The sequence below is a fragment of the Pecten maximus genome, chromosome 16, assembly GCF_902652985.1.
Source record: "Pecten maximus chromosome 16, xPecMax1.1, whole genome shotgun sequence".
In the NCBI taxonomy this organism is placed as follows: Eukaryota; Metazoa; Mollusca; class Bivalvia; order Pectinida; family Pectinidae; genus Pecten; species Pecten maximus.
Window position 1 is genome coordinate 21515759 of NC_047030.1, and position 16555 is coordinate 21532313.

Below are 16555 nucleotides of genomic sequence, written 5' to 3' on the forward strand. Positions count from 1 at the left end.
TTCAAATTGCAGAGTAATATACGAGATAGAATAGGACCATAACCACAATGCTATAAACAGCTACATACGTTACTCATTAACTACTTACTAAAACCATATTTTAAAATGTTGTTACCAATTTTCCAGAATCATCAGTTGTGAAATCAGACTTACTATCAAAATATCAAAATGAATCAATATCACTTCGTTGAAACAAAACATATTGGACAGCAATTCCAATGACAGTGATAAATACAGTTATTTTACAAATACGAATGCATCATATTACACGACCCCTTTGTATGTCTAAAGGGGAGCTAACTCCGCCTCCGTCTTGTAACAACTTGTATTAATTTTGTACTGTGATACGCTATATGAAATAATTTTACATTTTCTGTAACATGTAATTTGTTTTTAGAATTCTCAGTCAAGCGTGAAATCCGCTAGAACATCAGTTGTTAAACACTTATATACTTTATATTAAATGTATTTTATATATCTTTGACATTATCTACAAGTGTTCTGCTTAAATAGTAAATAATTACAATTAGCCAATGAGCCGGACTATGGTAGGCGGTACTATCGTTATGGCTGTGGTATGTGGTACTGTAGTTAAGGCTGTGGTAGGCAGTACTGTCCTATATAGCTGTGGTAGGCAGTACTGTAGTTATGGCTGTGGTAGGCGGTACTGTCCTATATAGCTGTGGTAGGCGGTACTGTCCTTATATAGCTGTGGTAGGCGGTGGTGTAGTTATGGCTGTGGTAGGCGGTACTGTCCTATTTAGCTGTGGTAGGCGGTACTGTCCTTATATAGCTGTGGTAGGCGGTACTGTCCGATTTAGCTGTGGTAGGCAGTGCTGTAGTTATGGCTGTGGTAGGCGGTACTGTCCTTATATAGCTGTGGTAGGCGGTGGTGTAGTTATGGCTGTGGTAGGCGGTACTGTCCTATTTAGCTGTGGTAGGCAGTACTGTAGTTATGGCTGTGGTAGGCGGTACTGTCCTTATATAGCTGTGGTAGGCGGAACTGTCCTATTTAGCTGTGGTAGGCGGTACTGTCCTTATATAGCTGTGGTATATAGTTGTATATAGTTATGGCTGTGGTAGGCGGTAATGTAAATTGTTCTGTAGTCGACGACATTGTCGTTCTAGCGTTATGGCTGCGGTAGTTCGTACTGTCGGAACATGAGATTGTTGTACTCTATCACAGACTTAACAGATTCGAAATACACAGAGGAGCCCGCATACCACATTCCATATTTTCCTTGCATTTCGAAAATGTCCCATGTTATTCCAGATGCTATGTCGGCGACGGAGAACTGTGGAAAGTAGTCCCATACAAAAACTCGGAGAAGGTTAAGTACTTCTGCTCCTTCTCGTTGTTCAATGTGTTCTCGTAACTCGTTCTCTAGCTCGTCTTTGTCGGGATTTTCTCGGGTGAATTGATAATACACAGATGTTTGGTCGAATCTTCCATCAGCTCCGGGATACAGATTATCAGTGTAGTTCGCTCCAGTATTGTACTGGAGGCTGTTAAATGAGTCTCTTTTAACCCAAACACTCCCGTCAACCTTCGAATTTATGTTATCGGCGAAGTAGCTTTCTGGAGTAAGACCTCTCTCCGTTCCGTTTATTTCTTTGGTATCTACCAATGAGGTTGTATAATAGTAACGGTTCATTTTCTTAAACCTACTCTTCTCCTCCTTATTAAAGTCAATGATGTCTAAATCCGACATCAGTTTCATCTCTGTTGTTAATACCACGAAGTCAAAAGGTTCCTTCTTTCTTCGCTGAGTTGGACCATCAACATATTCTATCTGAAACGCAGGTCGGTCCTTCCGTCCCTTCCGTCCCCCACCCGCCATCTTGCGTCGGTTTATCCTCATTACCGGGCTAGAAAGTCGTACGTTAAGACACTCCTGTTCTACTATTGCTTCCCATAGCGCCTGATATCCTTGACTTAGTACCTTGATGGTCGAGATTTCGCCCGATGGCGGATTTAGAGCCTGAAAAATAAAGCTGGGAGTATTCCATGTTAAACCATACAAAGCCGGGATTTCGTCTAGGTGACCATATCCTTGTGTTGTCTGAGTCAGTAAGAAATAATTTTGTAGAATTTCGATATCATGCTCCTTCAAAAATTCTAAAAATGTCATGTTCAGCTCATTTTCGAGTATGTCATTTGATGGACGTGGCATCAGTTCACCCTCGTATGCTCCGAACAGTTGAATATGTACTTGCATGTACTTCTGTATCGCGTTGAAGAATGTTGTAACGATCTCACCCTGAGTGGCATTAGGCAGCAAGCTTTGGGCTGCAGGGAGGACTGAAAACATTAACGATGACAGCCTATCTGCAATGAAAAAAAAAATTTGAAGAAAGTTATCAAAACAGTTCTCTTTCCCATCTAATCTCTCTTTCCCGTCAAATCTCCTTCTTAACCGTTTTATATCTTTCCCGTCGTCTAATCTCTATCTTTCTCGTCTAGTTTCCCGCTTTCCCATCTAATCTCTCTCTTTCCCGTCTAATCTCTCTTCTCTCTGATTTCTATATTTCCCGTTGTCCAATCTCCCCGCCTTATCTATATCTCTCTTTCCCGTTTAATGTCTTTCCCCCTTCCCCGCCTTATCTATCTCTTTCCCATCTAATCTCTCTCTTTCCCATCTAATTTATCTCTTTCCCATCTAATCTCTCTCTTTCCCGTTTAATCTATTTCTTCCTTCCCCGCCTTATCTATCTCTTTCCCATCTAATCTCTATCTTTCCCATCTAATTTATCTCTTTCCAATCTCATCTATCTCTTTCCCATCTAATCTCTATCTTTCCCGTTTAATCTATTTCTTCCCCGCCTTATCTATCTCTTTCCCGTCTAATCTCAATCTCTCTGATTTTTATCTTTACTGTCGTCTAATCTTTTTCTTTTCCGCCTAATTTTTCTCTTTCACATCTAATCTCTCTTTCCCGTCTAATCTATCTCCTTCCCACCTTGTCTATCTCCTTCCCACCTTGTCTATCTCTTTTCCGTCTAATCTCTCTTCTCTAATTTCTATCTTTCCCGTCGTCTAATCTTTTTCTTTCCCGTCTGTGTTTTCTCTTTCCCGTTTAATCTCTCTCTCTCTTTCCATCTAATCTATCTCTTTCTCATCTTATCTCTCTCTTTTTCGTCGAATCTCTCTCGTTCCCGCCTTGTCTATCTCTTTCCCATCTAATCTATCCCTTTCCCATGTAATCTCTCTTTCCCATCTTATCTTTCCCGTCTAATCTCTCTCTTTCCCATTATATATATATATATCTCCCCCGTCTAATCTATCTCTTTCTCATCTTATCTCTCTCTTTTTCGTCGAATCTCTCTCGTTCCCGCCTTGTCTATCTCTTTCCCATCTAATCTATCCCTTTCCCATGTAATCTCTCTTTCCCATCTTATCTTTCCCGTCTAATCTCTCTCTTTCCCATTATATATATATATATCTCCCCCGTCTAATCTATCTTTTTCTCATCTTATCTCTCTCTTTCCCGCCTAATTTCTTCCTACTTTTATTTCTGTTTTTCCTGTCGTCTAATCTCTCTCTCTCTCTCTCTCTCTCTCTCTCTCTCTCTCTCTCTCTCTCTCTCTCTCTCTCTCTCTCTCTCTCTCTCTCTCTCTCTCTCTCCCGTCTAATCTCTCTTTACTCTGATTTCTATTTTCCCGTCGTCTAATCTCTCTCATTCCCGACTAATCTCACTCTTCTCTAATTTCTATTTTTACCGTCGTCTAATCTTTTTCTTTCTCGTCTGTGTTTTCTCTTTCCCGTCTAATCTCTCTCTTTCCCGCCGAATCTCTCTCTTTCCCATCTAATCTATCTCTTTCCCATTATATATATATATATCTCCTCCGTCTAATCTATCTCTTTCTCATCTTATCTCTCTCTTTCTCGTCGAATCTCTCTCGTTCCCGCCTTGTCTATCCCTATCCCTTCTAATCTATCCCTTTCCCATCTAATCCCTCTTTCCCATCTTATCTTTCTCTTTTCCATCTAATTTCTCCCTTTCCCATCATATCTCTCCCTCCCCGTCTAATCTCTCTCTCTCTTTCCCGCCTTATCTATCTCTTTCCCATCTAATCTCTCTCTTTCCCATCTAATCTCTCTCTTTCCCGCCTAATTTCTTTCTACCTTTATTTCGTCTAATCTCTCTCTCTCTCTCTCTCTCTCTCTCTCTCTCTCTCTCTCTCTCTCTCTCTCTCTCTCTCTCTCTCTCTCTCTCTCCCGTCTAATCTCTCTCTACTCTGATTTCTATTTTCCCGTCGTCTAATCTCTCTCATTCCCGACTAATCTCACTCTTCTCTAATTTCTATCTTTACCGTCGTCTAATCTTTTTCTTTCTCGTCTGTGTTTTCTCTTTTCCGTCTAATATCTCTCTTTCCCGCCGAATCTCTCTTTCCCATCTAATCTATCTCTTTCCCATCATACATATCTCTCTCTCCCCCGTCTAATCTCTCTCTTTCCCGCCTTATCTATCTCTTTCCCATCTTATCTTTCTCTTTCCCGTCTAACCTCTCTCTACTCTGATTTTTATTTTTCCTGTCGTCTAATCTTTTTCTTTCCGTCTAATCTCTCACTTTCCCATCTAATCTCTCTCTTTCCCGTCTAAACCCTCTCTTTCCCGTCTGATCTTTCTCTTCCCCGTGGAATCAGTTTCTTCCCAGCATAATCTCTTTCCCATTTGATTTCTCTATCTTTCTCGTCTAATCTCTCTCTTCTCTAATCTCTCTCTTTCCCGCCTAATTTCTTTCTACCTTTATTTCGTCTAATCTCTCTCTCTCTCTCTCTCTCTCTCTCTCTCTCTCTCTCTCTCTCTCTCTCTCTCTCTCTCTCTCTCGTCTAATCTCTCTCTACTCTGATTTCTATTTTCCCGTCGTCTAATCTCTCTCATTCCCGACTAATCTCACTCTTCTCTAATTTCTATCTTTACCGTCGTCTAATCTTTTTCTTTCTCGTCTGTGTTTTCTCTTTCCCGTCTAATCTATCTCTTTCCCATCATACATATCTCTCTCTCCCCCGTCTAATCTCTCTCTTTCCCGCCTTATCTATCTCTTTCCCATCTAATCTTTCTCTTTCTCGTCTAATCTCTCTCTTCTCTAATTTCTATCTTTCCCGTCTGATCTTGAACTTTCTCGTCTTATCTCGCTCTTTCCCGTCTAATTTCTCTCTTTCCCGTCTAATTTCTCTCTTTCCCGTCTCATCTATATATTTCCCGTCTTATCTGTATCTTCCCGTCTTATATTTTTCTATACCGTTTATCTTTTTCTTTCCTACTTCGTCTAACTCTATCCAATCTAATATTTGCCTATAATGCCTTATCTTTATATTTCGCCTAATCTCTATATATCCCGTCTTATCTTTATACACCCAATCTACTTACTATAAATCCCGCCCAATTTTTATATATCCCGCCTTATCTCTAAATATCATGTCTAATCTTTATATATCCCGCCTAATTTCTAGATATCCCCCTATTCTCTATATATCCCACCTAATCTCTATATATCCCGCGTAACCTTCATATCTCTTACCCCTTGGGTCGAAATTCCCCTGTGTCACTTTCATGGTGGTGAAGGATTATTCTTTCGCCCTCGGCGAATTAATTATCGGCCGAGGGGGATCGTTTTTACAACATTACGATATTTATTGTTGTTTATACCTACTATATTTGTGTAACTGTTCCATGTTCTATGTCTATATGTGATCGTATGTAATTTACCTGTGTCTTGATAAAGGGGCAGATTGCCTCGAAAATTCGACAATTTACTTGTCTGTACTGTCGTTATTACTACTTGACATATATATATATTTTTGTCTAGGTATCCCACCTAATCTATATATATCCCATCTAATCTTTTTATATCCCACCTTATCTTTATACAATATATATACCGTCTAGCCTTTACCAATCTATTCTTATATATTCTGCTTGATCTTTATGTATCCCGCGTAATCTTTACATATTCCGCTTAATCTTTATATATCCCGACTTATCTTTATATATCTCGCGTTACCTTTATATATTCCGACTAATCTGTATATACCCGGCGTAACCTTTGTATACCCCGACTAATATTTATATACCCCGCGTAACCTTTGTATATCCCGACTAATCTGTATATACCCGGCGTAACCTTTGTATATCCCGACTAATATTTATATACCCGGCGTAACCTTTGTATACCCCGACTAATATTTATATACCCGGCGTAACCTTTGTATATCCCGACTAATCCTAATATACCCGGCGTAACCTTTGTTTATCCCGACTAACCTTTACATATCCCTCGTTACCTTTATATATCCCGCGTTACCTTTATATATATCCCTCGTAACCTTTATATATCCCGACTAATCTTTATATATCCCTCGTAACCTTTATATACCCCTCGTAACCTTTATATACCCCGCGTAACCTTTATATATCCCGCGTAATCTTTATATATCCCGCGTTACCTTTATATATATCCCGCGTTACCTTTATATATATCCCGCGTTACCTTTATATATCCCATGTAACCTTTATATATCCCGCGTAACCTTTATATATCCCGCGTAACCTTTATATATCCCGACTAATCTTTATATATCCCACGTAACCTTTATATATGTTTCGCTACATTAAACAAAGAAGAATTACAAGACATTTTGAAGAAAAAGACTCATTGAACACCTGGAAAAATACTTCAGCAACAAAACAAAAAAACAAAAAAAAACAACAACAAAATTATTCTGGCAATATTTAAATGCCAAAGGTCAGTCTGCGTACTTTGAAAAAAAAAATCCCACCTTGACATGATTTTGACAGAGCCGTGGAAATTTTATTCATTTGTTTTAGTTGGCAATATTACAAAACAGTTATTATCTTTTGTTTTCGGTGTACAAGAGGCTATAGGGACCTGGAAAAGAGTTTGTTCATCTCGACCTTCGGCCTCGGTGATCAAACTCTTTTCGTATAGTCTCGTGTACACCTCTACAAAAGGCAATAATTGTATGATATTAACCTCCACATGACCATGTCTTAGCCAATGAGACGAGGAAAATCAGAGCATATCTTATGTTTGAATACTGTAAACGTACTTATTTTAGCGCAATCAAATTTTAGCGCATTTGCAGATTTCAGCCAGTTAGCGCAATGATGAATTAGCGCATCCACAGAACTTTCTATAGAAATGGAACGTACAAAAAGTAATTAGCTCAATCATAATTTAGCGCAAGGCTTCCAGCGCGAATCGCGCTAAAATAAAATTACCGCTAAAATATGTACGTTTAGAGTATATAACTGTCATTGCCACCTGTTTTGCCTACTTTGTCCTATCCACATTGTCGCTGTAGGCATTGGTAGGAGTTCCCCTGCATCGTACTTGTCGAGAAGTTGATACACTTCCGTGTAGTCCGCCTGGGTGTAACACGTCCCCATCTCGTGTGGTATATCTCGGTACGTTAATGTCTTGGATTTTCCTCCTACTTTATCCTCCTTCTCAAACACTATAACGTTTTGGAAACCTGCCTCCTAAAAATATTAATTATTAAGATCATTTAATTTGATATCGAGTTTTAGTACATATTCAAACCTTCAGTTTTAATTCAAAAGCGACTTAAAGGTTATATGTTTTTATCTTACTTCAAAGTTAATGTGGGGACAAAATTGATATAAAGATTATACATTTTATTATCAGAAACCGGAATAAAGCACATACCACGTTGCCGACAAGAGAACATTATATTTTGGTAAGGCCTTTCACTGTTCGCTGTCGGTCGCCCCAAATCGCTTGTATGTTAATTTCTAAATAATTTGTATACAATATTCCATATTACATGTACATTAGAGAGATCATTGTACAGCCAAGTTACTCAACAATGTGAACACTTGCGTTATGTACTCGATGCCCCGAAACATCAATAAACTGGCTGACATACCTATGTACAAATAGGATCGCCTACTTTGAATATTCCAGGAAAAGGTCAACGCGATAGGTCATTATTGTCGGACTATATGCAACAATGATTGAAAGGCAATATTGAGTAAGTAGAGTTTGGTATCTATAACTACAATGAAAATGATATAAATGACAGCTGAGACAATATATAGTGTTTCTATCAAAGATTAACGATACAAACATGATTTAAATACCGAGAAATGTCAAACAGTTGCACCATTGGTATCAATTCGATTGAAATTCTTTTGAATGAATTCTTTAAGGAATGGGATATTGAAATAACGAACCATTTTTTTTCTCCGGTGTATAGATATTTCAAAGTTGAAACAAAAACGGTGTTGAAAGTATATAGTCAAGAACAACCTTGACGCTTATTTTGTGAAATTGAATTCCCATGATTAAAACAGGCTCAGCGGATTAATAAATAACAAGCATGACGCCCCCCTCGTCTCTTTGTGACGTTACGAAACGTAAACGAGACGGCGCCATTTTGAAAGGTTGATCAACGCAATTCTAGCGTTTTCTTCTGTTATCTGATGGTCTCCGTACAATTGTTTATCAATTAATTAAATAACGTAAAAGATATTAAACAAAAAAATGTTGAGTTTTTTCTTTTAATTTTGTTAACTATACTGTTGTGTTTAATTTGATTTACTGGGGCTATATTATCTTAACAGCTGCCGTAGTTACCAACGTCGCACATCTCGACTTTTATTTTTTGCCTTCGGTATTTCAACGATTTGTTTGATATAAATATATGCATTGAACGGTGTTTTTATTGCGTTTACGCTGGTATGAACGAAATAGGATACATATTTATTCTATATATAGCGCTAACGCACAGAGACTCATACAATAACAAAAACACTATAATCCTTAAATAATCCCTATCAAAACAAACTACAATCCATAGAAATGAAAAACTAAAAACAAGCTTTTATAGGTACACCCACTCAGATATCCCCGTGATAACGCCAACATTGAACACCTACACACGAGGCTGTTGATGCATAATTGGTAAATAAAACGTCCGGGTTATATTGGTCGGTTAACTTCGATAGGCTTCAAGGAAGACGACGTGGTATAGCCTTTAAGATGAAAAGTTATATACAGGCGACGGGTGGTTGAAATGTTTGTGAAATACTAAAATATTAATATGTTTACTAACGTACATACATGTCCCTTTCATCGCGTTTTCATTAACATCAATTTAAGATTTCGTGACTGTTTTTATTGATAATATCACGTACTCCTGCCGTTATGTATATTGGGCGTTCTAGTCAAATAGATATCACTAAGTTTAATTTACTTTTTTACAAAGTTATTCAAAGTTCATGACATTTGTATGGTTCATTGGTTTAGGCTATGACGATACTACATCAAACTCATCACAAATATCACCCACTTAACACTATATCCCATATTTACAAAGTTGTTTATTTCGTGTTTCCCCTTTTTACTTACGTCGGTTATGTTTGACCTTCTGCTTTATAAAAGTCTATAGGTTACATCCCCACTCAATCACAGAGGTCTACTTTCCCCTTTACATTACGTTTTTATTTCGTGCTTTCCTATCTTTACAAATTTGTTTATTTCTCACCTTCCCACGTGTAATCATACAAAGTTGCTTATGGGTTTTTAATGATACAAATTTGTATACATGTCCCAGTCATAAACAGTTGTTTATACTTCCCAGTCATACAGAGTTGTTTATTTTTTTACCTAGGTACGACATGGTACATTTGTTACACATTCCGACAGGAATATTTACATCTACTCAACTACACCAAATGGATATAAATAATTACACTTATAAAAGTAGGATATACACTTATAAAAGTAGGATATACTGGTGGATCAAATCAATGATCATATCAATATATAGCTCCTCTGAAATGAAGAAAATTAATGTTCTACGAAGATTAGATTTTCGTTAAGTCGAAATAGTCTTTAAAAAAAAAAAATCAATCATTGATCCAGAATATGCGTATGAATTATGGGATGGTTCATCAATTTAAATCTGGAAAGTTAGAAAGAGCCCAAAGTGAAGCCACTCGTAGTATAACCGGCTTTCCTTCTTATGCAAGTATCGGACATTGTGATTTTAAACAGGGTTGGATACTTCGTTTATTCGTCTAAACAGAGAAAGCTCAAACTTTTATATAAAATATACAACCGATATTTCTACCACAATACGCCGTGTTATTCAACTCTCAGACCATCAGTTAACCATTACAGCTGTTGATTAACAATCTGTTTATACCACACGTGGTATAAACTCTGTACGCATTTCGATTGGCTAACACGGTGAACTTTGACCCAAGCTGCAATTGTTATTGACGTCATCAATAATCTAATGACGTCACATCACCGGGTCCCGGACGTCACCGGTACACTTTATTTGCATACGCGAAATTATACTTGGCCACGTTTCCCTTTGATTCAAGCCGATATTATTGTGGTAGAAACAGGTCACACGACTCGTGATTGTTGGATATAGAATTTATTTCACACTCGTAACTTATTTTTTAAAAGTTGCAAAAAACACTCGCTTTATACGATTCCCTCCAGCCTACTGCAGCATAAAATTACCTTAGACTCTTAGAAATGACAATGATTAAAGACTTCCTCCTTTTGGTCTTTCTCTTACAAATCTCTCATTCATACTTTCCAATGTTCGTTGCAGGAACTCATTAGATCTATCAGTGCGGTCGTTACCCTCCGTAAAATCATTTTAAACTCTCTTGCCTTAAATGTACAGCCATCCCTACCTATTTCTGCCCTGCAGGTAGGGCGTAAGAATTGTACCTGCTGCCCCCATTGCATGATCGCAAGAGGCGACTAAATTTGGGATCTTATCTTTTCTCTTCTTTCTTAACAACTTTCTTCTTCTTATGTCTCCCTTAACAATGCGTCACTTTTGGCCTTTAGTTGAGCGTTCGCCCCTTTGAGGAAGGCTTTGGGTTCTGTCCCCTAGCCGAGACATACCAGAGTCTTTAAAAATGGTAGTTGCTGCTCCTGATTAGCGCTCAGCATATTTGGAGTGGGACGACTGGTTCGCCCGTTGTCAGTATAATGTGACCGGGTGGGGTGTGCTGCTGGGTGTCTTCGGCAGTATGCTTCAGTGAGGTAGCACTATTAATCGGCAAAAGTTCCGGCCTATCACAAGGAGACTCAACACGAACATACCGCAGCCTTCCAAAACAAACATACGCACTCGCCACACGCATGCATGTCGCACGCACGGGAGGCCGTCCTTAAATGACCTTAGCTGTTAATAGGACGTTAAACAAAATAAACCAAACCAAACCAAACCAAACCTATTTATTTCTGTACTGGAAAAAAATTGAACATTCTACAAACTTAACTTAGACACACATGGAGTTGCCTCAAATATGATCCTGATAGTGTGAATCTAGGGTGAATCTAGTTTAAGATCCATCTTGCTTCAGTGGGCGTCCATGTTAGAATGCCGTTCAGTTTTTCTTTTAATAACCATTCTATCGACAATAAAAAGCCCATAATTGAAATTCGATAGGAATTGAGTTAAACTTAGAACTGATTTTGATTGGTAATTTAGATCTTTCTGTAGACATTAAAACCATTGTGTTTAGATGTGTGTACAGTTTCATTAAATCCAGCAATATATTTTTTAAAGTTTTTATGTTGTATACTTGTACCTGGTATAATATATAAAAATGTATAATTACTCCAAGTTTATAGTTTATGTCTATTTCACTGTTATCGTGTACTTGTAAATGTATGATGGAAGAAGACTCCAATAAGTTGTAATAATTTCTGCCCAATTCCTTGCCAAATTAATTTTGGACGCCATACTGTAAAAAAGATATTCTAGCGGTTATCTTATTCTAGCGGTTTGGGGCAAAGTATTCTTGCGCTCACGTTTTGAGTTCAATAAAGAAAAACATACAGAATGAATAGTTTATTCATGTGCATTGGTTGCGCCAATTTAAAATTGCGCTTTGTTTAAATTCTGGGAGGTTCGTTGAGAATGGTGACATTGGGGCGAGGTTGTTTTTGGGCGGTTGTTTGATACTGATGAACTTGACGAGGGGGACTGGCAGAGGATGACCTTCAGGCAGTTAGAGCTTCCTGATTTATTTCTCACCACTCTTCCGGAGTCGGAACTCAAACATGTTTTCATCGCTGATATTCGCCCAAGTTCTGTTAAGTTGTTAAGTCATACCCAGTTTTCTACGGCATTTTTAACAAACTCTTCAGTTAATATTCCCTGCTCAAAACTGTCATTCGTTTGAAAATGAACACAGGTTAAGTTTTGACTGGATATTACATTTATTGTCAAAAGAAAGATAAGTACCTTCAGTTTCAAAGCCATATGTACACCGGACGGCCCCGCCCCTACTACGGCGATCTTGTCATCCAGGTTTTTAGGTCCCCTGATATATCGGAATCCTGACGACGGGTCTATAGGCAATAGATCATCATCTTCCTCCGACGATGGTGGTCCATGATTGTGGTGCTTTTTGTTTAATTCTAACTCGCCTAAGTAATAAAGAAAAAAATAGTTAAGGAATGGTAAAACGTATAATCAATTCAGTCCTAACACTGACTTCAGAAATGTAACTAATACATTACTGATTCGGATTAGTGTTAACGTATTGATTTTGGCGCACTGAAATTTTCGCGCGTTTCCAAATTATTACAAATATACGCAATGAAGAATTAGCACATTCTCATATTTTATATTGTCATGCTCCGATCCTGATAATGCACATATGTTAACGTTTTCACCGCAGTCCTGGTTTATATCTAAATACCTTGCCATTAGATATCAAGTACTTATTAATTACACGCAATACATTAAATAGATGTATAACTTCACATGACTAGTCCGGTGATACTTTGTAAATGTGTCAGGTGATGCTATGTTCTGACATATACAAAAGGTAGATCTACTCAATTATCGGCCGTATCCTCAAAAATAATGTCAACTTACGTTTTAGTTCCTCGATTAAATTCTGTTCGAGAGTTGGCATCCCGGTCATAACCTATAACACAGAATTATAACGACTGTAATAAAGATGTACTGGCCTATCAATGGAAATCATCCTATTGTTTAACATTGACATATTGAACTGCATTTATTGTTTGAATAAAAATAAACGAAGTACAAATTTGTTTGTTTTAATATCACACAAAATACAAATAGAATCGGAGGTACAAGACTTAGTGTTGGTAGTGTGTTCTACAGTACTTTATACATAACTCCAACGTAGGCTTATTGTTTGTGTGTTTTACAGAACTTTAAAGTTCGCTTGTTTTCTCTGTATTTTACACTGTTCAATGTACGAATGTTGTTTTAATATTTTACAGAAGTTCAATGTACGTTTGCTGTCTCCGTATATTACAGATCTGCAAATAACAGAAGTAAGAGATAAAAAAGTTTTTTGTGCATTTAGATAAATTTCAAAATTTAACTTGTAAATAACAAAGTACGGATAATATAGAAAAAAAACCCACAAAAACAAAAAAACACAAAAAAAACACAAAAAAACAAACAAACAAAAAGTAGATCTATAAAAATTTTAAATGAATAAGCATTATATTTCCATTAAAACTAAATAAACGTGATGCAATTGATATATACGATGCAATTGGAATCAAAATTGTCTACAGAAGTGGCTGTCGGTAGTCATACCTGAAAACATCCGAACAGTATCAGCATTAACACGGGCGGAGTCCCCATCATGCTGTTTCGTCTCGAGAAGCTGAAATAAACTGATTCAGCTTTCGTTCATACTAATATCATATCTGTACGGTGTGTAGGGGTACTCAGGGGAGGAGTTCAAACATATTCAGTCACCCTTATCATTAAAATTGTGTCTATGTCAGCACAAACACGTCGAATTCACGTTTCTCATACTTCAATCATACAAAAATGATTTATCATCTTATGTCAAAATAATATCAAGGTTTCTCTGTCACGAAGTGATTATTAAAATTCGGTCATTGGAAATGGTGACTTGCATCAAATAGTTCGTCTCGCGAAGGTTTATCATATACCGTTATAAGTACGACTCCCAATACAACTAACAAGAGAAAGTTTTTCAGCAGTAAGTCTAAAGATTATTTTCGGGACTGTTAATATATACAAAATTTTGAAATATCTGAAAGCTGTTGGTTTATATCACATGGTTTGTGTAACAGTGGTCACTTTTTCATTTTAAAGCACTCGTGAGTGTACCGATATTTATTTACATTTTAAAGCACTCGTGAGTGTACCAATATTTATTTACATTTTAAAGCACTCGTGAGTGTACCGATATTTATTTACATTTTAAAGCACTCGTGAGTGTACCGATATTTATTTACATTTTAAAGCACTCGTGAGTGTACCGATATTTATTTACATTTTAAAGCACTCGTGAGTGTACCGATATTTATTTACATTTTTACATGTTTCGTTTGTTTTATGTCGTTTCGTCTTTTGCCCACTTTCCTCATAATTTTTAGTCGTCCATTTTTTGGCCCTAATGGCCCTTATAGTGTTAAGAACTTATAACTAACTATCTCAATGTTCGCTACCTAGCCAAGACTACCAGTGTACTGGGCACAATATAACCAATATAACACTATCCAGAATTTTATGTGACGAAGAGATGTTTAAATCACCATAGACCATCCTATATCTCCTGTCGACCGTCTTGGTTTAGTTAATTATTATTGAATGTCCTATGAATAGCTTACGTCGTTTAAGGACGGCCTCCTGTGCGTGCGACATGCATGCATGTGGTGAGTGTGTATGTGTCTTTTGGAAGGCATGAGTATGTTCGAAATTTTTGCCGATTTATAGTGCTACCTCACTGAAGCATACTGCCGAGGACACCAAGACGGACATCCCACCTGGTCATATTATACTGACAACGGGCGAACCAGTCATCCCACGCCCAAAATATCATTTTTAGACTCTGATATGTCTCGATTTGGGAACAGAACCCAAAGCTAAAGCCAAAGGTGAGGCATTGTTAAGGGAGACATTAGAAAGAAGGACGCTATCAGAATAAGCTCAAGTGGTATAAGATCCCAAATTTAGTCGCATCTTACGATTACGCAATGGAGACAGCAGGTATAATTCTTACGCCCTACCTGCAGGCACTACAGCTGCCTTGTTTTAAATATCTCGCCTCAACAGGAAAATATATACGTTTTATTCACACCTTTGAAATTGTGATGTGTGCGCTAAGTTGTCATCGAATGATTGCAATCTTTATGGGGTTATTGACACACCTATCCAGGTGAAGATAATTTGTTATTGGTGCCTAAAAACTTTCTCTTGACACCATTAAGTGCCACACGTGTTTAGTGAAGAGAAACTGTTTTCTGTAACCTGAAAACATCCGAACAGTATCAGCATTAACACAGGCGGAGTCCCCATCATGCTGTTTCGTCTCGAGAAGCTGAAATAAACTGATTCAACTTTCGTTCATACTAATATCATATCTGTACGGTGTGTAGGGGTACTCAGGGGAGGAGTTTATACAAGTTCAGTCACCCTTATCATTAAAATTTTGTCTATGCCAGCACAAACACGTCGAATTCGGGTTTCTCATACTTCAATCATACAAAAATGATTTATTATCTTATGTCAGGATAATATCAAGGTTTCTCTGTCACGGAGTGATTATTAAAATTCGGCCATTGGAAATGGTGACTTGCATCAAATAGTTCGTCTCGCGAAGGTTTATCGTATACCGTTATAAGTACGACTCCCAATACAACTAACAAGAGAGAGTTTTACAGCAGTAAGTCTAAAGATTATTTTCGGGACTGTTAATATATACAAAATTTTGAAATATCTGAAAGCTGTTGGTTTATATCACATGGTTTGTGTAACAGTGGTCACTTTTTCATGTTAAAGCACTCGTGAGTGTACCGATATTTATTTACATTTTAAAGCACTCGTGAGTGTACCGATATTTATTTACATTTTTACATGTTTCGTTTGTTTTATGTCGTTTCGTCTTTTGCCCACTTTCCTCATAATTTTTAGTCGCCATATTTTGGCCCTAATGGCCCTTATAGTGTTAAGAACTTATAACTAATTATCTCAATGTTCGCTACCTAGCAAAGACTACCAGTGTACTGGGCACAATATAACACTATCCAGAATTTCATGTGACGAAGAGATGTTTAAATCACCATAGACCATCCTATATCTCCTGTCGACCGTCTTGGTTTAGTTAATTATTATTGAATGTCCTATGAATAGCTTACGTCGTTTAAGGACGGCCTCCTGTGCGTGCGACATGCATGCATGTGGTGAGTGTGTATGTGTCTTTTGGAAGGCATGAGTATGTTCGAAATTTTTGCCGAATTATAGTGCTACCTCACTGAAGCATACTGCCGAGGACATCCCACCTGGTCATATTATACTGACAACGGGCGAACCAGTCATCCCACGCCCAAAATATCATTTTTAGACTCTGATATGTCTCGATTTGGGAACAGAACCCAAAGCTAAAGCCAAAGGTGAGGCATTGTTAAGGGAGACATTAGAAAGAAGGACGCTATCAGAATAAGCTCAAGTGGTATAAGATCCCAAATTTAGTCGCATCTTACAATTACGCAATGGAGACAG

General features: G+C 37.6%; 1 protein-coding gene across 1 annotated transcript; it reads right to left on the minus strand.

Moving 5' to 3' along the window:
• Positions 1-1130: 1130 nt before the first annotated feature.
• Positions 1131-12953, minus strand: LOC117344693 (polyenoic fatty acid isomerase-like). The gene is made up of 5 exons (XM_033907520.1): positions 12914-12953; positions 12275-12459; positions 7304-7508; positions 6879-6968; positions 1131-2329 (listed from the first exon to the last, which is right to left on the minus strand). The coding sequence occupies exons 1-5, from the start codon at positions 12951-12953 to the stop codon at positions 1131-1133; spliced, it is 1719 nt and encodes a 572-aa protein (XP_033763411.1).
• Between the last annotated feature and the right edge of the window lie 3602 nt (positions 12954-16555).